Below are 25,673 nucleotides of genomic sequence, written 5' to 3'. Positions count from 1 at the left end.
ATAGCTTCGTTTTTTTCATTCATAGAAACACAATCCAAACTTCAAAATGATCCCTACTTGTATTATTTTATCTGCTAACTGTGCAGAGCATTTAACCGAAGAAAAAACAGTCGAAAAATGTTGATACGAAAAGTCGAAAACCATGAAAATCTATAGCTATGATCAAGAGGACTTACAAATTATCCCTTCGAGTCTCTCAATCTTCTTATATCATCAACACAAAGTTTTCTAAACTAGCCATACAACTTGCAAAACTTAATCTCTCAACAACTACTAACACGGGAACTTAAAAGAACGATGGCTGGTATCAGAAGCAAGCGGCGGTTTCTTTGGTCAGGTTTTCATGCAACAGCTCCCTCGTGGAGAAGCATTTGATCAAAGTGCCACACCCCTAGATTGATGAACAACGTATGGTTATGATAAATAATATGTTTTTGTTAAAGACGAGGACACGGAGAAGCTTAAGATTCATACCATGTCCTTTGCCAACTCTTCTCAGCTGAGCCACGTATTCCGATATTTTCTTGATGGATTCGACCTGTTGAGAAAGCAAAACCGAGATCATGATCACGGTTGGGAAATGCAAATGGAAACGAAAAAGCCCCAAGAGCGTAGACAACAAGGTTTGTATCATTACCTGCTCAGCTAAGAACTCGCCTTCAATGAAATCAGTCAACTGCGAATCGTGGTTTCGCTCAGCCACCTGTTAGACACATCTACAATGTTTAACAAGATTTTGTCCAATGATCTCGCAAACCAAACTGATAAGGCCTCAAGCTAGTTTATTAACATGTTGAAGATTGAAAGGCATAACTGCAATACAGAACATGATGCTAGTAAGGAAAGAGGAAAGTCTTACGTTGTGCAAGTTCAAGAGCTTTTCGTTTGTTAATTTCTCGAGAGACAAGGCAAGCTCCATTGCTGAACCGAGGAATTAGATACAGTCAGTTTCAGTTATAAAATCGACTTATTAGATATTATCATGCAGTTTGATTCAGCAATAGGAAAGATGGTGTGATGATTATATATCTCACTAAATACCGATACTCCAAGGAATTAACCAACATATGTAATAAACACACACCAAACATACAAATCTCCGCACATATGTTCCTAGGTTGCCACTTGAATCTACATCTCATCGCTTTTGGCCGTCCAAAAAACACATTTTGGCAACGAAAACAATGCTAAACAAAGGGGCTTTCTCCATCCAAAGCACTTTTCAACTACAAAAACAATGCTAAATAAAGGGCTTTCGGCGTCCAAAGCACTTCCTAAATGTGTTTTTGAAACCAACCCAAGAGACCACTTACTAAATGCTTTTCAAAAGCACTTTTCAACTACAACAACAATGCTAAACAAAGAGCTTTCGGCATCAAAAGCACTTTCTAGAAGAAACTGATTGCTAGATGTTTTTCAAAATCGCAATTTTCAACTGCAAAAACAATGCTTAACAAAGGGCTTTCAGCATGCAAAGCAACTTTTAAAAGTGCTTTCGAAAGCAAACCAAGAAATTGACACTTTTTCAACTGCAACAACAATGATAAACAAAGGGCTTTCGGAATCAAAAGCATTTTTGAATCGCACTTTTCAACTACAACAACAATACAGGGTTTTCGGCATTCGAACCAAGAAACTGAATGCTAGATGCTTTTCAAATGTACTTTTCAAGTACAACAATGGTAGACTACACATTTTGTTTTTATGGATGCATAAAGAAGATGTTATGTGTGGTTCTAATAATTTGAACTCACCATATAAAGCATCCCCTTTCTCTGCATGATCAAACTCAGAGCAGGGCATCAATATGGATTGCAGCTTCACTTGCCCACCTCTTTTGTTCTGAGAATAACAGACAAAATAATAAGGTAAATAAATAAATAATAGACAAAAAAAGAAATCATATTAAATGATAAACCATTACAACAATACCTGGTATTCCATCAATTTCTCAGCATGCTCTCTCTCTTCTAAACTTGATTCCTTGAAGAACCTATATTCATGAAAAAAGCCTAAAGTTAACTCAGTTCCACCAAAAAAAAAAAAAGGTACCAAAAAAATTGAGAAATTTCATAAAGAAATTACTTGGCAAGACCCTTGAGAGCAACGTTGTCCCTATCAAAATAGGCATACATAGCATGGTAGACATATGAAACATTGTACTCCACACTGTCATAAACATTTAGAAAACACCATTAGTGTTAAGATTTGAAACCAAACACAGAGAAACACACATCCAAGAATCATCTCTTCATACAAAAAAAAGTAGATCAAACCATAAAAGAACCATTTTTTTCTCATAAATATGACACCATATATGAAAAGAATCTCACTTGATTTGTTCGTTGATGGCAGCTTCACACTCATCGGCAAACTTTTGACGAGCCAAGGACATTTGAGGCACAGTTGGGACAAGATTAAGTTCCTTCTTAACTTCCTCAAAAGGCTCAAAAATCACACCTGTTAATGGCTTATTATTGGCTCCCTTGGTAGCACAAACAACAACAGCCCCAGACCCAAACCCAGAACCGTTTCTTGAAAACAGAGGAACCCGAGTTTCAACTTGGGGATTCTTCAACAAAGAAAAAGCAGGGGAAGCTTTAAGCAACATGGTCGAAAGATTGAAGCTTTTAGATGAAAAGGGTAATAAAAAAAACAGAGCTTTTTAACCCAAAAACGAACAATTGAAGGAGATAAAGATTGAGAGAGGAATGGATGGATGAAGGAGAGACCGGATCAGCAAAGGCAATAAAAAGGATAGCTAGGGATGAGGATAACCATTGGATGAATGGCACGTGGACGATAGAGATGAGGAGGTGAAAGGGTGGCAGTGTGGGAGTGTGGCTGGCTCGTGTAGAAAAATCCCCTCTTTTTGTGATTTGTGACCCTAAAAAGGGCTTCTTTATTGTCTTCTTGTCTTTTACCCTAGAAGACAAAAAAGATGGAATATTTTTGTTAAATAATGATAAATTTTCTTTTTTTATATATATTATTTTCTTTTAAATTAGATTTTTTATTATTTGAGGTAATGTAATAAATATGAAAATTATGTATTAAATAATATCTACTTTTAGACAGTTCATGTGGTGGTTACTGGATTCCATTACTAAAAAATATAGGTGGTTACATCAATCGATTCAGTTAATAATTAAATTAAATTATTATTAATCGAATTACTTAAAATGTAAAAAATTTTAATTAAATTAAAAAATATCAGTTTATTCAGTCATTAAGCTAATTAAACGAAATTTATATGTTTTTTAGTTAAAATAAGTATAAAAATATAAAAAAATATACTGCTAATGTTCATATTCTTTTCTTTAATAGTTAAAAAAAATTTATATATACTATATGTTATTTATGTAACACGCCTCGCCCGTCTCCGTCGCTAGAATCAGATTACGAGATGCTACAGTAAATAATATAACAAGAGTATGAGATTTCAAATTGAAAATTGATCAAAACAATCTTTAAATCTCAAACAATCATTCAATTCATGCTTTGCATACAAGTTTGGGCTTGAGTCGAGCTTACTAAAGCTCAAAAATCATTTCGGAATCAATCAAGGACCGATTTGAAACTTTTCACAAAAGAGAGACAAATGTATAAATCAGGTATCACACAGTCATGTAACTCACTGAGGTCGTGTGGACCAAAGTGTAAAAAAAATTCAGCAAGAGCCACAAGACCTGTAACTAATTGTGACCGTATAATACAATATTTACGAAAATTACAGTACTCACTTGAGCGTGTGGCCAGGACGTGTGTGGCACACGCCCGTGTGCTAGCATGTGTTGAACATACATATGTCTTTTTAATTGCCTAACATATACCAAACAACCTAGAATTCAAATATTATTTACATGACCACAAAACTTGCATAACATTCAACTTATATCCATGCTAAAACATGTAACTAACAAACCACAATACCATTCATCCATTAATCATTTAAAAACTTAAAAAAAATGAAAATCTTTAAAATCTTTAACAATTTTGAAAATGGAGGTACGATTTAGTTAGATTAAATTACAATGATCTCAAAAACATAAAATTTATGAAAAACGAACATTCAGAATAGTTACATGCAAGAAAGGAAGCTTGGGCGATTCAGTCCCCACTCAACAATGGTGATTTTCAGTTGTAAGAAAAAAATGGAGAAGATGAAGAGTTTTCCTTACTTTAAGTTTTAATATTTAATTTAATTATTAATTTACTCTTATAATTAACTCATAATTTCCACCCAAAACATGCAAAACATGCTCAAACCGTCCATTATCAATAAGGAGGGTTTAATTGCCTTTAAAATCCTAACATTTATTAATTAAGTATTTTAATTAATAAAATCAATACTAATTAATTTTTACAATTTTTATGATTTAGTCCTTATACCTTAATTAACTATCCTTCGGACAAAAATTCAATTCACTCATACGACTGTAACACCCCTAACCCACATCCGTCGCTGGAATAGGGTTTCAAAGCATTACCGATCAAACAGACATAATTTCAAAACATTTCATATAAAATAATATTCAAGTCAAAACCAATCAAACTCATACAAATTGTCCCTTATTTGAGCCCTCGATGCCCAAAATACGTGATAGAATAAGTTGAAACTAATTTGAAAACTCAGAAAATGTAACACCTCTAACCCACATATGTCGCCGGAATAAGGTTTTGGAGCATTACCGAAGCTTATCGACCAAATAGACTTAAATTACAAACATTTCTTATCATATTATAATCATATCAAAAAAAATTAAACTCATACATATAGTCCTTTAACTGAGCCCTCGAGGCTCAAAATACACGTTAGAAATAAATCGGGACTAATTTGGAAACTCAAAGAATTTTTTAAAAATATTAAAAATTTTCAAAGTTGCAGGGTTCACATGCCTGTGTGGTTAGGTCGTCTGTCTCACACGGTCCAGTCACATGCCCGTGTGTCTAGCCGTGTGGACTCAAAATGTACCTTTAACAACAAGTTTACTATTCCTCCAAGCTTGAACAATAAACAACTCAAAAATCATTCGCTTAACCAATTCAAAACACAATCAAACACATCCAAAATATGTCAAAACAATCATCCTAGGTGCCTAACCAATGTACCCTCTTAAGTGTCACAGTTATATCATCAAAACATATCAATAAAACATCATTCAAATCCAATTTGAAAACATGCCAAATTCAATCTATTTTACCTATTTCATGTTCAGTTAAACATTAATTTAAACTTGCCATAATATGACCTCAAACATAAACACATATTTATATGTATATAACCAACCAATATTAACTTAATATGACCTCAAACATAAACACATGTTTATATGTATATAACCAACCAATATTAACTTATAATCTTATTTACAATCAATCCACAAAATGATTAATATTTAGACACCCTAGGTACATGCCGACACAAAAGGAAAAACATCACCATGTTTGAGTTTGGAATCGTTGTAGGATGCTGAATCGATGATCAAAATTTAGTACTTAACCTGTGCATGGAAAACAAAACCGTACGCTGAGTAAAATTCAGTGGTATTTATATAACCTGAATATTTAAAGACAAGATAATATAATATGTACATTTTAATTATAATCACAATTGAATATTAAAAACCACATTTATTCATACAATGACATTAGTCATTCAATATTCAATTCATAAATACATCATTCATACCATACTCAATTCTCATCATTTGCTATATAATAGCTTTTCACAATATGATAAACATACCATTTAAACAACAATATTGTTCATTCCATATCCAATTCATGAATACACAATTCATGTGTTTCAATCCATATTTTAGTTCACTGTCCCATTTTCATTTCACATACAATATCATTTAATATCAATCATAATGCCATTTCATTTAATTACCCCTATTACCACAACTCAGACTCGGACGGATACACGAATCCAAGCAAAACACACCGGTTTGGCACCCAGTGCTTCATCGGATAATTCGACGTAATAATTTGACACCTAGTGTCTCATCGGCTAAACTGAAGTAAATTGACACCCAGTGCCTCATCGAATTAATCCGAAGTAGTAAATTGACACCCAGTGTCTCATCGACTCGAAGTTGAAGAAATTCCTAAACTCTTCCAATCCTATGGCATGCCATCTATATCTGACTCATCCTAATACAGTTAATAGGGTTTAATTTCACAATTCAAAAACAATCAATATCCAGTATCAATTTTTTATATAACCACATATACATATGAATTCAATTCAATTCAATATCAAATGTCAAATACTCACCTCAACCACTTACCATAAGCATTAAATCAAAATATAACAATTAATAGTTAGATTCGGATTATAGAAATACAAATAAAAAATTCCGAGCTATTCCCCGTTGACTTTATCATTTCCCTTTTTAGTCGAGGATTTTGGTTCGACGTTAGCTACATAATTAAAATAATTAAAATTCATCAATACAACACAATTCAATCTCATATTTAATATTTAAATTTTTACTCAATATTTTCCTAAATTTCAATTTAACCCTAAACCGAGACTAACTTTATTTATTCACAATTAATCTTATATTTTCATACAAATTCTACTTTAATATAAATTTAACTCCTAATCTCACTTAAATTCCTAAATTTTGAAATTTTTATAACTTAGTCCCTATTACTCAAAATTTACAATTTATTCTACAATGCAATCCTTTTCCGTTTCTAACTTAAAATCTATCAATTTAATCCCTACTTAAAACTTAATAATTTCTAAAATTTTGGCATGGATCGGTAGTATTTAACATCGAATTTCAAAAAAATAAAATTATAAGAAAAAGGGACTAAATTAACTAACCAATTAAACTTTAAACCTTAAAAGTCCCTAATCCCTTGCGTTTCTTCTTTCTTTCATTTTCTTCTTTTCTTTCTTTCCTTTCTGTTTCGTTTCGTTTCGTTTCTTTCTTTCTTTTTATTTCATTTACTTATTATATTTACTTTATTATTATATTATATATATTTACTTAATTCTTAAGGTTTTATATTATAATATATATTTTAACTTAAATTTTATAATAATATTAAACCTTATGCCGCCTCATTTAAAGTCAATGGCAAAATTTATTCTTTAGTCCTTTTAATTATTCTTTAATCTATAATTCAACTTTCACCCTTTAAGCAATTTAGTCCTTATACCTAATTACTCTTAATTCATGGAAATTCACTTAACCAAAACCTAATTAACTACACAACTAGCTCCGTAAATATTTTTAATAAATATTTACAAATTCGATTTATGGTAACGGAGTCTCGAAAATGCACTTTCTAACACCAGTGACTATTGGGTCGTTACAGAAAAATTTTCACAAAATATTAAAAATTTTCAAAGCTGCAGGGTTCATAGGACCATGTGGCCAGGCTGTGTGATTCACACGGTCAGGAGACATGCTCGTGTCTCAGGCTGTGTGAGTATTCGAAAGAGGGACACACGGTCGTGTCCCAGCACGTGTCTATACCCGTGTAACTCTTTGACTTGGGTCACACGGTCGAGCTATACGCTCGTGTGCCAGACCGTGTTCCCTTTGGAAATGGCCTCGGACGCCCTTGTGCTAGCTGTGTGGACTCAAAATGAACTTTAAACAACAAGTTTACCATTCCCTGCAAACTTAGACAATAAGCAACTCAAAAATCATTTAGTTAACCAATTCAAAACATAATCGAACACATCCAAATCATGTTAAAACAATTATCCTAAATGTCTAACCAATGTACCCTCATAGGTACCTTAATTATACCAACAAAACATATCAATATAATATCATTTAAATCCAATTTGTAAACATGCCAAATTCAATCTATTTTACCTATTTCATGTTTATTTAAACTTTAACTTAAAGATACCATAATATGACCTCAAATATAAACACATATTTATGTGTATATAACCAACCAATATTAACTTGTAATCTTATTTACAATCAATCCACAAAATGATTAATAGTTAGACACCCTAGGTACATGCCGATACAAAAGGAAAAACATCACCACATTTAAGATCGGGACCGTTGTTGGATGCTGAATCAGCGACCAAACTTAAGTACCTAACCTGCGCACGAAAAATAAAATCGTACGCTGAGTATAAACTCAGTGTTATTTCTATAATCCGAATATTTAAATATAAGAAATTACAAATATACAATTGAAATATAAACTCATAATAATATTTAATTATTACAACAATCATATCATATTTCATTTGTTTCACAAATATATCTCAATTCACATACTTGCTATTTACATAGCTTTTCACAAGTTATTTCACATTTCATTTCTCATACCATGCCATTTCAATATCAATCATAAAACTTTACTATTCATTTACCTCTATTAACACGACTCGAACTCGGACTCGGACATTGATGGATACACTAATCCAACCAAAACACACCAGTTTAGCACCCAGTGCCTTATCGGATAATTCGAAGTAATAATTTGACACCTAGTGTCTCATCAGCTAAACTGAAGTAAATTGGCACCCAGTGCCTCATCGAATTAATCCGAAGTAGTAAATTGACACCCAGTGTCTCATCGACTCGAAGTCGAAGAAATCTCTGAACTCTTCTAATCCTATGGCATGTCATCTATATCCGACTCAGTACGATACAGTTAATAGGGTTTAATTTCACATTTCAAAAACAATCAATATCCAGTACCAATTTTTCATAGAATCACATATTCATATAAATTCAATTCAATATCAAAATGCCAAATACTCACCTCAACCGCTTACCATAAACATTTAATCAAAATACAACAATTAATAACTAAGTTCGGATTATAGAAATACAAACTAAAAATTCCAAGCTATTCCTCGTCGACTTTATCTTTCCCCTTTTTAGTCAAGGGTTCGGTACGACGTTATCTACGGAATTAAAATAATTAAAAATCATCAATACAACACAATTCAATTTCATATTGAATATTTCAATTTTTACTCAAATATTGCCTAAATTTCAATTTAGTCCCTAAACCGAGACTAATTTTATTTCTTCACAATTAATCTTATATTTTCATACAAATTCCATTTTAAACTAAATTTAACTCCCTATTTTCACTAAAATTCCTAAATTTCAAATTTTTCACAATTTAGTCCCTATTACTCAAAATTTACAATTTATTCTACAATCCATTCCTTTTTCATTTCTTTTTCATTTCTAACTTAAAATCTATCAATTTAATCCCTAATACTAAATTTATTCAACATAGTCAACACTTAAAAACTCAATAATTTCTAAAATTTTGACATAGGTTAGGTAGTATTTAATACGAGAGATTCCAAAAATATAAAAATTACAAAAAAATTAATGTAACTAACCAATTGAGCTTGGAACTTTGAAACCCTAATTTTCCCTTCCTCTTATTTTTTCTTTCTTTTCTCCCTGTTTCGTTTGGCTTTCTCTGTTTCATTCTTTCTTTTCTATTTCCTTTTCTTTTATTTATTTGTTTTATTATAATAAATAATATATTATTATATAATAATATAATATATTTACTTAACATTTAAGGTTTATTTTATAATATATATAATAGATTTTCACATGTTTAAAATCTTATGCCGCCTCATTTATAACCATCAGCATAATTGCTTCTTTAGTCCTTTTAATTTTTCTTTAATTTATAATTCAACTTTCATCCTCTATGCAATTTAGTCCTTATACCTAATTACTTTTAATTCATACAAATTTACCTAACCAAAACCTAATTAACCACACAACTAACTTCGTAAATATTTCTAATAAATATTTACGAGTCTAATTTGCGAAAACGGAGTCTCGAAAATACATTTTCTGACACCTGTGACTATCAAGTTGTTACAACTCCGTAAATATTTAATAATATTATTAAATATTTACGGGCTCGATTTATAAAAATGAGGTCTCGATACCCTTTTTTTAAAACCACTAATTTTTGCTACAAACCATTTTTACTGTGTCTAACTGACCAGTTAAAAATTCTATCAAATCGTGATTCACTATATTACTAGATTTGACTCCTAAATATTAAATAATGATATTTACGGACTAACTTTTCAGAATTGTGTTCTTGAAACCACTATTTCTGACATTACTGAAAAACGAACTATTACAATTTATTTCGATTAATATAAAAATTAATAGTTCAAAAAATACATTGCTAATATAAACAATATATTATATATATAATATATATTATTTATTTCGATTAATTTGATTAATTACTCGGATTTCGAACTGAATTAATCGATAATCGAAATTTCAAAAAATCATTAACCAATCTCCAATCGAACCAAACTCAGCCACCGTCTGATTAACCAAATTAGAAAAATTTATGTCAATTTGCCATTTGTGATTTTAATAGAAGTGATCAAAATGACTATAATGTGGGTGCCTAAATTTCAAACTTTTATTTGGGATGCCTAATATGATAATTGTTAATAGTTGAGTGACTATTCGTGTAGTTTATCTAATCTAAAAATGATAAAAATATACTTATAATAATTTTTTTTAAAATAAATTAAAATAAAATTGAATTCATCCTGAACTAAGGGCAAATGACCAAAAAAAGCCCTTTTTTATCAATATTTACCGAAATAGACCGGTTTTTTAATTATTTATCGAAATGGGCCATTTTCCGCGAAATCGCGTCCACGTAAGCGCGATGTCAGGGTACATGTCAAGACATCGCGTCCACGTCAGCGCGATTTGCTTACGTGGACACAAATCGCGCCTACGAGGACTCGATTTGCTGACGTGGCATGAACAATTTATGTTTTTAAGCTTGGAAAACTTTGAAAGGCCATAACTTTTGGCTCGGTTGTCCGACTGAGACGGTTTTTTTTTATTTCGAATAACTTTTCGAGATCTATGCACTGACAAACAGCCAAAGGCGGTTTGCCGCAGTTTTCATCGAAAAATATCCTTTTTTGCCCCTAAATTTTGATTTTTTCGGTTTAAAATTGAATTTTGAAACATTCAAATCATTATTTTCCTTATTTATTTGAAGTAAACACCGGATGTTTTTTTACAGAATTGTCTTATATCATCCTGTTATAGGTATAAGTCAGCTCATTCCGCTTTTGAGAAGTTCCCTAAAATTTTTCATTTTATTCAATTTAGTCCCTAAAACCTAAATAGTCATATTTTCAAATCTAAGCTTCGTTTTTCAATTCAAATTCAAATTCATCCTTCCATAACATTCAAATATTCTTAAATACAAAAATTTCATGCTAATTTTGAAATAATTACACTTTAGTCCCTATACTCTTAACTAACAAATTATACTTTACAAATTAGTCCCTATTCATCTCTAAGAAGTTTGTCAGCGCGTAGATCTCGAAAAGTTATTCGAAATAAAAAAAATCGTCTCAATCGGACAACCGAGCCAAAAGTTATGGCCTTTCAAAGTTTTCCAAGTTAAAAAACATAAACTGTTCATGCCACGTCAGCAAATCGCGTCCTCGTAGGCGCGATTTGTGTCCACGTAAGCAAATCGCGCTGACGTGGACGCGATGTCTGACATCGCACCACGATATCGCTACGACGTGGGACGCGATTTCGCGGAAAATGGCCCATTCCGGTAAATAATTAAAAAACCGGCTTATTTCGATAAATATTGAAAAAAAAGGGCTTTTTTAAAGTTGAAAAACATAAACTGTTCATGCCACGTCAGCAAATCGCATCCTCGTAGGTGCGATTTGTGTCCACGTAAGCAAATCGCGTTGACGTGGATGCAATGTCCTGACATGTACCCTGACATCGCGCTTACGTGGACGCGATTTCGCGAAAAATGGCCCATTCCGGTAAATAATTAAAAAACCGGCCCATTTCGGTAAATATTGAAAAAAAAGGCTTTTTTTGGTAAAATAGCCCTGAATTAACTTGTTCATCTTTAATATTTATTTACATATTTGCACAATTATTTTTTATTTTATTTAAATATTATATATATATATATATATTCAAAAATGAAATGGATGACATGTGTTGGAAAAGAAAGGCATCCATGAAAAGTTGATTGAAAGTGAGAAAAAGTATCTTTTTGAGAATAGGAACGTGTTCAATATTTATTAGACCAACATTTTATTTATTTATTATTTTAATAATATTTCATCCCATAGAATAAGTGGAGACCATTTTCACTTTTTCATTCAAATAAATGATTATTAAGCTAAATAAAATGCTTCACAAAGTTGATTATAGATTTGACATTTTAAAGTAATAATTCATACACATTTATTGGATTTTTAGGCACCGTTGCTGCGAGTGTATTAGGCAGCACCGATAAATATAGTAAAATCGAGTTATTTTTTAAATAATTTTAGGATATTTAAAAAAGGCTCAACTGTTAAGTATTTAACAATTTTGGACTTAAATAAATAAAAGGTAAGTCAATTGACCATTTTGTAATTTTTTTAGTTGAATGATCTAATAGGAAAGTTTCTAATGATCGGTGACTATTTTGATTAGCATGATATTAAATAAATGGGATAAAGCAATATTTTGTTCTTAAATTTGATAAATTTTTTAATTTAATCATTGAATTTTTTGGTCCACATTAGTTTTAATTTTTTCCTCTATTTAGTTCTTGAAATTGCATTAAGACATGATGATGTGGTACTTGAATTTTTTAAATATATATAAATACAAAAAAAAGAAATTAAAAATTTAAGTGACAATGTGGCATATATGGAATCCAAGTTTAGGGACTAAATTAAAAAAAATTCAAATTTTAAGACTGATGTGGACAAAAAAGATTTAAGGATCAAAGTAGAAAAATTGCAAATCTGTGGATTAAATGTTTATTTATTCCTAAATAAATTGATAGACTGATAACTGGGAATCTTTTGAAGAATGTTATATTGTAGCCCATTTGATGTATAAAACTTGGAAAACTCCAAAAGGTGGGTTAAAATCCCCAATGATTGTAGAAAAGTACCTTATGGGCCTAATCCCTAACTTTTTTATGGACTCTCTCATTAAGGCTCCTTTTGAGCCCAACATATTCTCTAACATTACCTCCCCATTTTAATTTTAAGCTTTATAAGCCTAACCATTGCACATTTGTCTCTATAAAATAAGACAACATAAAGGGATTGATTTGAAAAAGTAGAATGTGTCCCCTTTCGAATTTTGAAGATGACCTTATTAGCTTAAATTTTGCATGAAGAAGTATTTTAAATTGTAAAATATTTGTTCATTGTGAGGAATTATTGTATCTAAGTAGAAATTATCATTAGGTATCCGTTATAAACACTTTCTAAGATATTGATAGAGTAACGTATCAGAACCAACAATAGATTGTATAAATGTGAGACAGTAGCTTGAGAGATATGAATTAAGTTTAAATTATTGTTCTTTGTACTGCGAGGATTTTAGTAGATTGTGAAGCATTTGTTCATCGCGAGAAACTGTTGTGTGTAAGTTGAAATCATTATTAAATGGTTGTTGTAAATACATACTAAGTGATTGACAGAGCAATGCGTTGGAACCAACAATAAGTTGTCCAAATGTGAGGATGCAACTTGAGAGGCAATAGTAAAGCTTAAATGCTTTGAGTATTTTAGTGGATTGTGAAACATTTATTCATGTGAGGAGCTATTGTATGCAAGTTGAAATCATTCTTAGATGGTTGTTGTAAACACTGGCTAAGTGATTGATTGCAAAGTTGTTAGGTTGTACAACAATTTGCGAGATGGTAGTTAAGCATAAATCATTGTTTTTTATATTACGAAGAATTTATAGGGTTGGTTTCTGAAGAAGATGTAGACTAAGTTTGAACTGTATAAATATTTCTTATGTGTACTACTTACTTTGTGTTTTTTTTTTTGTGTCAACAACTCTTCCCACAATCCAATCAAATGAACTTTCAAACTTTCTATATAAAAATATATATCTATACACAAAGAGAGGAGAATATACTTACAAGTAGTTTTACACTTAATTACTTTTTGTATGATTTTTATTGAAAACTTTTAAATACGGTTGATATGTCATATTTCATATTTCAGTAAATCATATATATCAAGGTATTGTTTGATAAACTGAAAAAAATTAAGTTTTGAAAATGAAAATTTAAGTCTTGAATTTAAGTTATAAAATTTGTTTGATATATTATTTAAAATTAATTCTTGAATATAATTAAATTTTCGATAAATATAGATTTTAAATTATATAAAAAATTCTACATTTTATCCTTAATTTGTAAACATTTCACCTTATTGTAAACAAAAAATAAGACTTTAACCGTAAAGGCATTATACGATAATATAATATTAAAATAAATAAAATAAATTTAATTAAAAATACTCCATAAGTGATAAATATCTCTTATCTACACTTTTTTAGAAAAAAATTCTATCGATTGTTTTAAATCGGATTTAATTTTTCAATGATTTATCAAAGAATAGCTAAATTAAAATGTTTAACTATTTATTTTATGTTAAAAATTCATCTATTAAATAATTATTAATAAAAATAATATTATAGATCAATATAATAAAAATATTAAGTCGATTCAAAATTTTACATAAACTTATAAAATTGATTAAAAGATTTACATATTTACAGATAAATGTTGAGTATAGTGTTAAAACACAATACACTTTTAAAACGAGACGTAAGATTAAATAATGGAGATGATATTATTAAAAGAGATAACTACAAGCCTCGAACATAGACATTAAAACATACATCAACAAACCTCGAACATAAATCATAAAATAAACCTCAACAATACTATAAAAAAAATTACATGTCTTATCACATATAAAAAGGAGGCAAGGTTGGAAGAGATTAACATTGTGAAAGGCCCCAACCCCAACAACAAGATCATCAATAATAAAAAAAGACAATCAAACTTTAAGCATCTCGAAAATGAACCAATGTCATTGCTATATGAACCTCATTTAATGCATTGGAGGTGAAGATGTCTGATTTTTCTTCATAAATTAATATATATTTGCCATTTTCAATGCATTTTCGAAGAACCCTAATATCAAACAAAGGTTTTGTTTTTTCTTAATAATAATCTATAATTTTTTATATAATGTCTAGAACTATTCATGGTTTCTCTCTACCTCTTAGGATGATAATACATTTCAACGCACTTGAACTTACGTCCTCTTACATTGGCAACAATACCGATGCCAATCAACCTAAGACTCAATCAACATCAAACAAAAATTCTTTCCCTATGTCTATATGGAGTTTCTCTCCTCCCTAGACCATATGTTATTAAGAAAAGCATTGTTAATAATGTATTATCAATATTACCAAATACGACACTTCAAATAAACATTAGTCTATTGTATTAAGTTGATATGATGAGTTAATTTACGGGTAAATTCAAGAGAGAGATGATCGTATTGACCCAAAATGGTAAGATCGATTCCAATTCTATTGAAGAATTATAAATAATAATGAGTATAATGGTAAAATTATCTTTTGAAATTTAAGAATTTGTAATTCAAATCTAGGCCCTTGGAATTTTTTTTCTACCCTTGTCATTAAGTCAACTAAACACTAACTCAGTTAAAAATTAGTTAAAAACCCATTTTTTAGGTATAAAGCAACATTTAGCCCCTAAACTTGACAACTGTTTCCACCTTGACCCTGAATCTATTTTTTGTCCACATTAATCTTGAAACTTGACAATTTTTTTCAATTCAATCTTCGAAACTTGAATTCCGTTAAAACGAGACGATATGATAATCTAAAATTGTGATAATATGACTCCTACAAACTAACAAATCTTAGTAAATTTTTTTTAAAAATATGTTCTCACGACACAATCTATATCTCATCAATTGGAACAGACCGTAAAAATTATTGAAATGGAAATTCATTTAATATTTGTTAAAAACTAAAAATTTGTGCATCATATTTGCAAAATTTGGATGAGAAAAGTGATTTCTTCATTCTCTTTTCCAAATTTTGTTGGGAAAAGAAGGGAAGAATAAAGGTAGGAAAGCCCTTGCATTGTCGGTAGGTGACAAGCTAGTCATTTCATTAAGGTAGAAATATCTTTATTTAGAAAATAAAAAATATATGTGTGAAAAAAAGGTGCCCAAATTGGGAAAAAAATATTCAAACCCTACCTAAAAGAAAACAACTTTTACTTTCTCAAATTATAGGCGAAAGATAATTTCTTAATTCATAAGAGGGATTTGGTTCACATTAGCCTCAAAATCTAAAAATATACCCAAAAAAATATAATTTTTTAAAAAATTCAGATGATGACGTGACATAATTTTAATGTGCCATATCATTATATAGAATCTAAATTTAAGAATCGAATTTTAAAAAAACCAAGATAAAAAGTTTAGGGATTAAATTGAAAAAACAACACAAGACAATAAAGAAAAGGAGTTTTTTTGTGTGTCATGTGATGGAGCATTAAATGCAAAGAGTGGAAAGATAAGACTTAGGGTTCCTCACAGAAAAAAAGCAGAAGAAAACCCTAATTGCACATAATGTTTTCCATGTCAGAATCTCATTAAATGAAAAGAGTATCTGAAAGTTTCTTATTATCTCTAAGTTCATTGATCAAAGCATATCATTGAACTAACAAAATAATGGAATCATATGTCATGTGAAGTAATTAATTAATTTTAAATATTTAAAATATTAGAACAATATTTTTTAAATATTTTTTGAACTTTTAAATTTTAAAAATTAATTAATTGTTGATGTGGTAAATCACGTTATATCACATAAATAAAGTGAATATAAATTAATTTTAATTATTTTGGGTGATTTGATAAACAATATAAGTTTAAGAGCCAAAATTTGTAACTTTAGTCCTTCTTGAATGTTAATAGTTCAAATTAATCACTTTTAGCTTCTTTATTAAATGGAAAATTGCATTTTGACTCTTATAAAAGTTTAATTCAAGTTATTTTAATACAAAATTTCTAGCTTTGGCCCCCAAAATTTACATTCTTATATTAACCTTTCCATCACCCAATTCTTAATTCCGCTCATGAAAATTTGCTATTTAAGTAGTTACATTTAAGACACAAATACATGGATATATATACACACATGGGCAAAGCTAGAGGGGCAGGTAGGGCCTTTGGCCTCCAAAATGAAAAACTATCTCTTTAGTCCCTTTAGAAATTACAAAGTCTTAAATTTATTTAATGGTAAAATTATATTTTAGCCCCTCCTAAAATTTAAAATTCAATTATGTTCTCTCCAAAAACGAAAATTCTATAGTCTAATCCCTTAAAAATTGTAAAATTTTACGTTAATACAATGGCAAAATTAAAATTTTATCTCTAAAATATTTATAATTCAAATTTGACCCCTACAAAAATTTTTTTGGCTTGACCCTATATATATATATATGAGAGTTAACCCTTTAAATTATATGATATCCAAATAACAAAAATAAACTATGTTAGCTATTTTTTTTATCATAGGGAGAAGGGAATAATAGGGTTTGAACCCGTGCCATTTAAGTGCTAGACTAAAGCTTTAACTACTGCTCTAAACTATGTTAGTCATTTTTTTGTCATACAATGTCGAGAAAGGGGAAAGGATTGACAGGGTTTAAACTCGTGTCACGGATGCCAGATGAGAGCTTTAACCATTACCCCAACCAAATCTTGATTCGAGTTATTAATTTATTTAAAAAGAATCTATGATAAAAAACCTAGTTACGTGGATAAATCTGTCCCAGAAAGGTTCATTATTGAGTATATAAAATAACTAAAAGATATATATAGTGTAGCTTTTGAGTCTATTGTGGGCTATGATTTAAAGATCCTACACAGAAACCAGTTTCTACGTTTAGTTTAGAGAAAACAACGGGCTAAAAATACCTAATAATATATTTTTTTCTTCTTTGTTTTTGAAGATTGTTGTCACAGGTTCATTGACTTGGTCAATATATACATGCATCAATATATATATATATATATATATTATATGAAAGCATCAAATTGGACCTATATGATCTCTTTTAATATGGAAGTGTAGATATAGCAAAGTCAAATAGAGGATTGAGTGAAAATGATTGAAGAACACAGCTCACGGGGTCTCTTTTTATTTTGTCAAAATAGATAATTGTCCTATCTTTCAAATTGAGGGGCGCAGAATATTGTTCTTTTTTGAATAATCTCATCATAGGTTTTGATTATATTTACTCTTTTTGACACAATGTCTAAAATTAACCATATATCCCCTCCCCAACCCTTAAATAGGGGATAATGTGCTTCAGCACACACGAACCCACGCCCTCTCACATTGAAAATAAACCCCAAGCCAATAGAGCTAAGACTCAATCGACACCCATTCTATTGATATCTTTAATACAAATGAAATTATCATCACAATTCATAATTTATATAACTATAATTAAAATCAACTATAAATAATTGAATTGGTAATAAAAATATATTCGATATTAAATGTAAAAGGGTTTAATTAAATTGGTGAAATATGTAATATGCTAATAACAAAATGTTTAGTACATCTCTTACTTTTGTATTATAACTTAAACACTTGCTCATGTTGGTGTACTTTTTTTTTTTAATGAGTACTTGCTCATGTTGGCATATAGTTGGTAGTAAATAATGATTTTGGGTTAGGAGTAGAGGTGATCATGGGTTGGGTTACCCGGCCCGGTGTGACATTCAGCCCGAAAAATGAGAGGGTTTGGGGTAAAAATATAGGTTCGAAATATGGCCTAGGCCCGGGCTTCGGGCAAAACTTTTTTGGCCCAGGCCCGGCCCGAATTATATATTAAATATTTTTTATTTTTAATCAAATATACTTTTTAACTTTCATGTTTAACTTTTTTTAATGCTATTTTGGAGTTGTAAAATTTAATATGGGCCGGGCTCGGGCTTATCAATTTTCTTTCGGGCCTGACTTGGACAAATTTTTAGGCCCATATTTTGAGCCGGGCCTGGGCCTAGAAAACGGGCTTAAAATTTTGTCTGGGCCCGGCCCATGATCACCTCTAGTTAGGAGTATAAATGATCATTTATGTAATTTATAATTTATAATAAAAAAATTAAGATGTTTTATTTTATAAATGAACAAAAGGCAAAATAGAAAAAAATTATTTATAGTCTTTGTATTTTTAAAAAATATAGTCTTTGTATTAATATTTTAGGAATTTAGTTCTTTTATTTTTTAATTTTTAAAATTCAGATCTAATTGTTAATATTATTAATTTTTTGGTTAAATTCAAGTTAATTACATGACTAACAAATGATCAGTTTTTTTATTTCAAAATGTCACAACAACAAATTTAATAAAAAATTAACAACGTTAACAGTTGAATTTAAATTTTGAAATCTGAGAAGTAGAGGGACTATAAGCACATTTTAACCACAATATATATATATATATATATATATATATATATATATATATATATATATATATATGCCTTACTTCAATAGAGTTGTGTCAGATGTTTACCCTGTCAAGGCTCATCACCTCCTCAATGTTAGCAATTTTGTAATATATCATCTGCTGCTTGTAAAGCAAAGGCGAACGGTTAATAGGTCATAAAATTATAATTTAATCTTTAAAGATAAAAATATTTATATTTAATTCCTTAAAAATGAGAAAATTATAAGTTAATACAAAATAAAATTATTTAAACATTTCAGATAACCTTCTCCTTGTATTCTTTTCCTTTCATATCTCTACATATTAGCCCAAATTGATTTATTTGAGTCCTAAATAATTCATATTTAAAATGAACTAAATATGAAGTCGAAATAATCCGAAAGATTTAAATTAATCGAAAGGCTTACTATTAAGGGATAATATAATTTTTAACCTTTGAATTTGGGAACTAGGTCCACTTTGGTACCTGTACTTTTTTTTGTCCATTTTGATGTTTGAAAATGGAAACTAGACCCATTTTGGTCATTGAACTTGTATTATGTTGAGATTTGATGATGTGACTAGTGTTTTGGAACAGGACCAGATCGGACGGACTGAGACTGATCGATATAATGGTCCGAACAAAAGGGTTGAACCGATTGACTTAGAAACTGCTTGAAATTGGTTAAAACTGAAAATTAGGATACGAATTGCTAGCTGAACAGGTTGAACCGGTTTATTAAATTTTTTTAGATTTTTATGAGTTTTTAATTAATTAATTAATTATTGTTGGTTAGGTGGTTAAATCGATCGAACTGGTTGAATCAAGAACTGAAAGTCTAACTCGTTCAACCATTGGTCCGATTATTAAAAAACTGAATGTGACACTTTGAATTGTACTACATCATCACTTGAAAATTTATATAAAATTTTTAATTTTCAAGTGATCAGAGCGTCGCATCATCAAACTTCTATATTTTTCAAGTTTAGGGACCAAAATGGACTTAATTGTCAAGTTCAAGTGCCAAAGTAGACCAAGAAAAAGTATAAGTACCAATGTAAACCTAGTTGCCAAGTTTAGGGGCCAAATGTTATATTATCCTACTATCCTTTCGTAGGAAAAAGAAAAAGGAAAAACAGAGCACCCTTGGGTACACGCATTGGGCTACTATAAATATGCACACCCTCTCAAGCTCATTGTCTCCAACTCTGTATTTAACTAAACTTGTGGCCTTTCTCACACCTTCTTCTCCATCTTTCCTTTCTAGTTTCCTTCTTCAATTACCAACAAAATATTTACTTTTCTAAAAACACTTCGATTATATTCCTTAAAACCATGGGAGGAAACTCACCTTGTGCTTCTTGCAAGTTGCTTCGTCGCCGTTGTGCCAAAGACTGCATCTTTGCACCTTATTTCCCTTCCGACGATCCCCACAAATTCGCCATCGTTCACAAGGTTTTTGGTGCCAGCAATGTCAGCAAAACGTTACAGGTTCATTAACAACCCCCTCATCTAATGCGTTCATTAACATTTTGGGTAAATTACAATAGTAGCCACCCAACTATTAGTAATTTCTTTTTTGGTCACTCAACTATTTAGTTTTGTCTTTTTGATCACCCAACTATCTTGGATTGTAACTTAGATTGTTGGGTGTTTCTATTTTTTCGTTAGTGATGACAAAAAAGAAGAAGACAATTGAATAGTTGAGGGATATTTTGTAACTTTTTTATGGTTGGGCGACCAAAAAAAGATACTAATAATAGTTGGGTGACTACTAGTGTAGTTTACCCTAACTTTTTATTAATATCTTGGTAACAATATCTTGGAGGCTCTTGTACCAGAAGTAAGATTGCATTTTGTCCCATTTTATTCAAAAAAAAGACAAATTAGTCCCTACATGTTAAACCAAAAGAGCAAATTGATAGTTTTTGTTAAAAATTTCATTCATTTTTACTGTTAAAAACTGACGTAATTGATAGAATACAGTTACACATGGCGTGCCACGTGTACTTCATTATAACATACAATAACTAAGTTTTAACAATAGAAATAGATAAAATTTTTAATAAAAAAGATCAATTTATTCTTTAATCTAACATACAATACAAGGACTAATTTATCTATAATTTATCTATTTTTTGAGTAAACAATCACAGAACGTACGATATCTCTTGTTGCTAACCATTGGGGTTCATAAAAACCAGGAGCTGCCGTTGCAACAAAGGGCTGATGCGGTGAGTAGCTTGGTGTATGAAGCAAATGCAAGGATTAGGGACCCTGTTTATGGATGTGTAGGGGCTATATCTTATTTGCAGAACCAGGTTTCTCAGCTTCAAATGCAGCTTGCGGTGGCTCAGGCTGAAATAGTGTGCATTCAAATGCAACAAGACCCTATTATGGTGGCGGCTAACCCTCAAATGGTATTGGGCCAAGCCGACGATGATGACCAAGCTTTTCTTCTCCAAAATCAGTGCTTTAATTTTGCTAATAATAATGCTTCTTCTTCTGCCTATGTAAATATTCATGAGTCTCTCAAAAGGGAGAGCATCTTTGGAGACATAGTTTCTTAATTTAAAAAATGGGTTTTTTTTTTGTTTGCTAAGTGATGTTTTGTTATAATTTTTAGGGTTAATTTCACTAGATATCCCCACACCACGAAACAGATTCTAGATTAGGCCCTAGGCCTTCAAATATTGAGATTTTGTATTATTTTTAAAATGTCAAATCCAAACTATTCATGTAGTAAGTACATAATAAGTGTGAGTTCAGCTCGGTTCAATTAGGTTGAATTTTTTGAACTATCTATAATAATTCGGTTCGATTCAATTCTTGATTTTTTTCATACTTGTTTTAGGTTTTGAACTTTGTTTTGACAAAATAAACTTTACTTTAATGGCTTTTGGATATTATTTGATAAAATTTCAAAGTTTTTTAAACATTTCTCAAACAATAAATTTTGAAGTAAAAAATTAGTAAGTCTTGTACAATTTTTTCAAAAATAAAATTTTAATACAATAATTTTAAGTATTTTCACTATTTTGAATGTGAAATATTTTTTTCACCATATAAATTAAATAAAAATAGAATTAAATTACATTTGGATAATCACAATTTTCACAATTTTAACTTGTATTCTAAAATCGTCTAAACATTGCAATTCATATTGGTTTTGGCGTTCTCTCCCTAATTTTTTGCTTGACCTTAATACATATTTAAAATTTGATCTATATATTTTAAATATATTTCATGTCATAATTGAACTCACATTTAAGTCCTCATACTAACATTTAGGTACGAGAAGATTTGTTTGAGGATATTAAAAATTTAAGGACTCAATTAAAATGTTTTAAAATTTGAATCATAATTTAAGCATATATCAAAGAAATTAGTCCTATAATTAATTAATATGGCAAGGAGAGAGACATGTTATGGAGTATGTGCTAAGACAAGAGCAAGTTGATGAGGTCAACTCTAGCATGTGAGAAGTGAAGTAAACTAGAGTTTTCCTTAATTAAACACAGCCCCTCCATTCTTTTTTTTCTTTATTGAGCCCTCGACCACTAATTAAAGTAGGGAAAGAAAGATGAGTTCAATGGTCGATAAACAATCTTGAGACATAAATACCAATGCTTATGGTTTTTGAATTATTTCAATAAAACAACAAGAGTGTATTTCATATTTTGTTTGAATTTATTTTTAGAAAGAATATAAAAAAATTAATATTTTTTTCATTTTGGTCTCTAAACTTTTTTTATATTCAGGTGATGATGTGGCATAATCTTAGAATGTCACGTCATCACATCTTAATTGAATCCAAATTCAAGAGCTAAATTGAAAAAATTGTCAAATTTGAGACTAATATAAATTGTGGACAAAAAATGAGGGCTAAATTGAGAAAACTTGCTAAAATTAAAGACTTAAGGGTTATGTTTAAGATTTTATATCCAAAGTGAAAATTTTTGGTGTAAAGGAATTTTCCCATTAATTGAATTAATATTTTTAAAAGTTATAACTATTACAAGTACATATAGATACACGACATTTGAATAAATATCACCATAAATAATTATTAGAAAACATGATGAAATTGGTAATTAGAATAATACCTTCCTTTTTCCAAAATGGTAGATTTATTATTTAGTCCTTTAAAATTTTATGAAATTATATGTTAATATAATGGTGAAATAACACTTTGCCCCGAAAATTTATGATTCATCTATGATCTCTTAAAATAATTTTCCGGCTTCGCTCCTAAAGTAAAACTAATATAAAATATGAATTGAGAACTCATATATAATATTTACGCATGACAAAACTCGAATTTAAGATATCAAAATTCTCAAAACTTTAACCTTAACATTAAGCCATATAAATGGTGGCGGCCATTTTAAATATGTAATTAATTAGTAGAGAAGTTGATTAATTGATTTGCTTCTTCTTTTAGGGACAGCTTGGGTTGCATTGGCCAGCAAAAGCATCAAGTTATTATGAGAATCTCCAACTAAATTTTTCATCATTAAAAAGGTTCTTTTTCCCCTCTTAACCCAATATTTTCAATAAAACTGAACTACTTTTGGAATTAGATCGATAGTCGAATTAGTTAGATAATTAGTTTAATAGGTTTAAATCAAATAACTTATTAAAAATAGAATATTTTAAAAATTATAAAATCCGGTCCAACGGATTTTTAACTCAATTTACGAGTCAATCAATTTTTTATCATATTTTGAATTGTATCAATCAATTCTTAATTTAACCAGTCAACTTAAGAGGAAAATTTAGTTTTGAACCATCTTCTTAACATGAATTTTCTTTTCTATCTTTAGGTTGAAATTAACTTCAACAAAGGGTAACTACTCAAATCATAGATATATCCATGGACTGAATATGCACATATACACCAACAAGTGTTCTTTAGAATGGTAAGATTTATTGAATTATCAAATAGGACCGTAGACTCGAACTTTGGAGGTGATATATATAAATACCTATATATATACTATATGGTTTATCATATATCTTGCAATCTAAATATATTTATAAATAAAATTAGTTTTTCAATATGGAAATGATGAAAAGATGAATAAAATCTTGGGTACACTAAATAGGTAGTCACTCAACTATAAGACATTTTATTTTAGGTACCCAAAATAAAAAAATTACAATTTATACATCCACTTTACATAGTTCGGTCATTTTGGTCACTCCTGTTGTTGAAATCACAAACGGTACATTATGTGGCAGTTAAAAAATCGGTATAATAATAAATTTAGCTCTCAACTTTTACATATTATATCGATTTAGTCATAATTTTAAAAAATTAACCCTCAAAATTTATATATATTCTCAATTTGATCCTAATTCTAAAAAATCAAAAAAAAAATCAAAACACATAAATATTTTCAAAGAAAACTACAAGTTTATTTTCAAACAAAAAATGCAGTGAATAAGTTTTGGAGTTGATTCATTTGATGATTACATCATATAGGTGAATAAGTTTTGGATCGCAGATTCGCGACATTAAAAGTTGTTTCATGAAAATAAAATTGAAGAAAATAAGGAGAACGGAAGCTTTTGATTGGTGCAGGCGGTGCGAATAGAGAAGACCAACGACAACAACTGCAATAGCCTAGTAACTTAAATGAAAATTTTTGGAATAGTTCGATGACCATTTTGTAACTTTGTTTTATATTATTAAAAAAGTAAATATAAATATAAATAATTACAACTTTTTCAACTTTTAAATTAAAAACTGAACTAAAATTAAAATAATCCAACATTATTATTCAAATCAAATCGAATTTCGAGTTTTTCGAATTTTTTTACCAACCCTAGCATGGAGGTCACGTATAGCTAATGGTAATGATACATTAAAGGTCATGAGGCAATGATATGTGAAGAATTTAATGACAGAAAAAATGATGAACCTAACCCTATAAGAATATGAATATGTACTTAGCTGTAAACTTGATTGAAATTGGCTTAATACATGAATTTCATAGGGTTTTCCAGCTTAGGGAGGGACAGTCAAATTCTATGTTGAAAAATAAGATTAGAGAAAGAAAAGAAGAAACTTCATTGGAAGGACATTAGACGACAAAGATAGCTCACTTTTGATTTCTATCAAACTTTTGATTTTCACTTATTTATGGGGACACAATGAGATATGGTGGGGGTGGGGAGGAACCTCCATCAAATTTATTAAATACTTAAATGTTTAATATGATATTGTAGATTATTGAAAAATTTCAAAATTTTAAGAGATCTAATTAAAATTTTCAGAATTTTTGTGGTTTACTGAGAAT

The 25,673-nt window shown here is 29.7% G+C and overlaps 2 protein-coding genes across 3 annotated transcripts; one reads left to right on the top strand and one right to left on the bottom strand.

The window, feature by feature from the left end:
• Positions 1-40: 40 nt before the first annotated feature.
• LOC105776436 (ferritin-3, chloroplastic) lies at positions 41-2,732 on the bottom strand. The gene is made up of 8 exons (XM_012599077.2): positions 2,334-2,732; positions 2,086-2,169; positions 1,933-1,993; positions 1,755-1,842; positions 860-921; positions 638-703; positions 475-538; positions 41-391 (listed from the first exon to the last, which is right to left on the bottom strand). Exons 1-8 carry the CDS (start codon positions 2,609-2,611, stop codon positions 342-344), a joined length of 753 nt encoding a protein of 250 aa, XP_012454531.1. The 5' UTR covers positions 2,612-2,732; the 3' UTR covers positions 41-341.
• A 17,859-nt stretch (positions 2,733-20,591) lies between these two features.
• LOC105776437 (LOB domain-containing protein 12) lies at positions 20,592-22,194 on the top strand. Of its 2 annotated transcripts, none has more exons than XM_012599079.2 (2): positions 20,592-20,859; positions 21,573-22,194. In XM_012599079.2, the coding sequence occupies exons 1-2, from the start codon at positions 20,704-20,706 to the stop codon at positions 21,936-21,938; spliced, it is 522 nt and encodes a 173-aa protein (XP_012454533.1). In that variant the 5' UTR covers positions 20,592-20,703; the 3' UTR covers positions 21,939-22,194. The 2 variants fall into 2 exon arrangements, with proteins under 2 accessions (XP_012454533.1, XP_012454532.1); XM_012599078.2 differs by having other exon boundaries at positions 21,525-22,194.
• Positions 22,195-25,673: the final 3,479 nt, after the last annotated feature.

Source organism: Gossypium raimondii, chromosome 10, assembly GCF_025698545.1.
Source record: "Gossypium raimondii isolate GPD5lz chromosome 10, ASM2569854v1, whole genome shotgun sequence".
NCBI classification, from domain to species: Eukaryota; Viridiplantae; Streptophyta; class Magnoliopsida; order Malvales; family Malvaceae; genus Gossypium; species Gossypium raimondii.
This window is presented reverse-complemented; position numbering and strand designations above follow the sequence as displayed.

Coding starts and splice junctions, on each gene's coding strand:
- LOC105776436 (XM_012599077.2), bottom strand. CDS start 2,611: ATGTTGCTTAAAGCTTCCCCTGCTTTTTCTTTGTTGAAGAATCCCCAA. Junction 1,843..1,932: donor AGAAATTGATGGAATACCAG/GTATTGTTGTAA, acceptor TGTTATTCTCAG/AACAAAAGAGGTGGGCAAGT. Junction 922..1,754: donor GAAAGGGGATGCTTTATATG/GTGAGTTCAAAT, acceptor TCCTCGGTTCAG/CAATGGAGCTTGCCTTGTCT.
- LOC105776437 (XM_012599078.2), top strand. CDS start 20,704: ATGGGAGGAAACTCACCTTGTGCTTCTTGCAAGTTGCTTCGTCGCCGT. Junction 20,860..21,524: donor ATGTCAGCAAAACGTTACAG/GTTCATTAACAA, acceptor AAACAATCACAG/AACGTACGATATCTCTTGTT.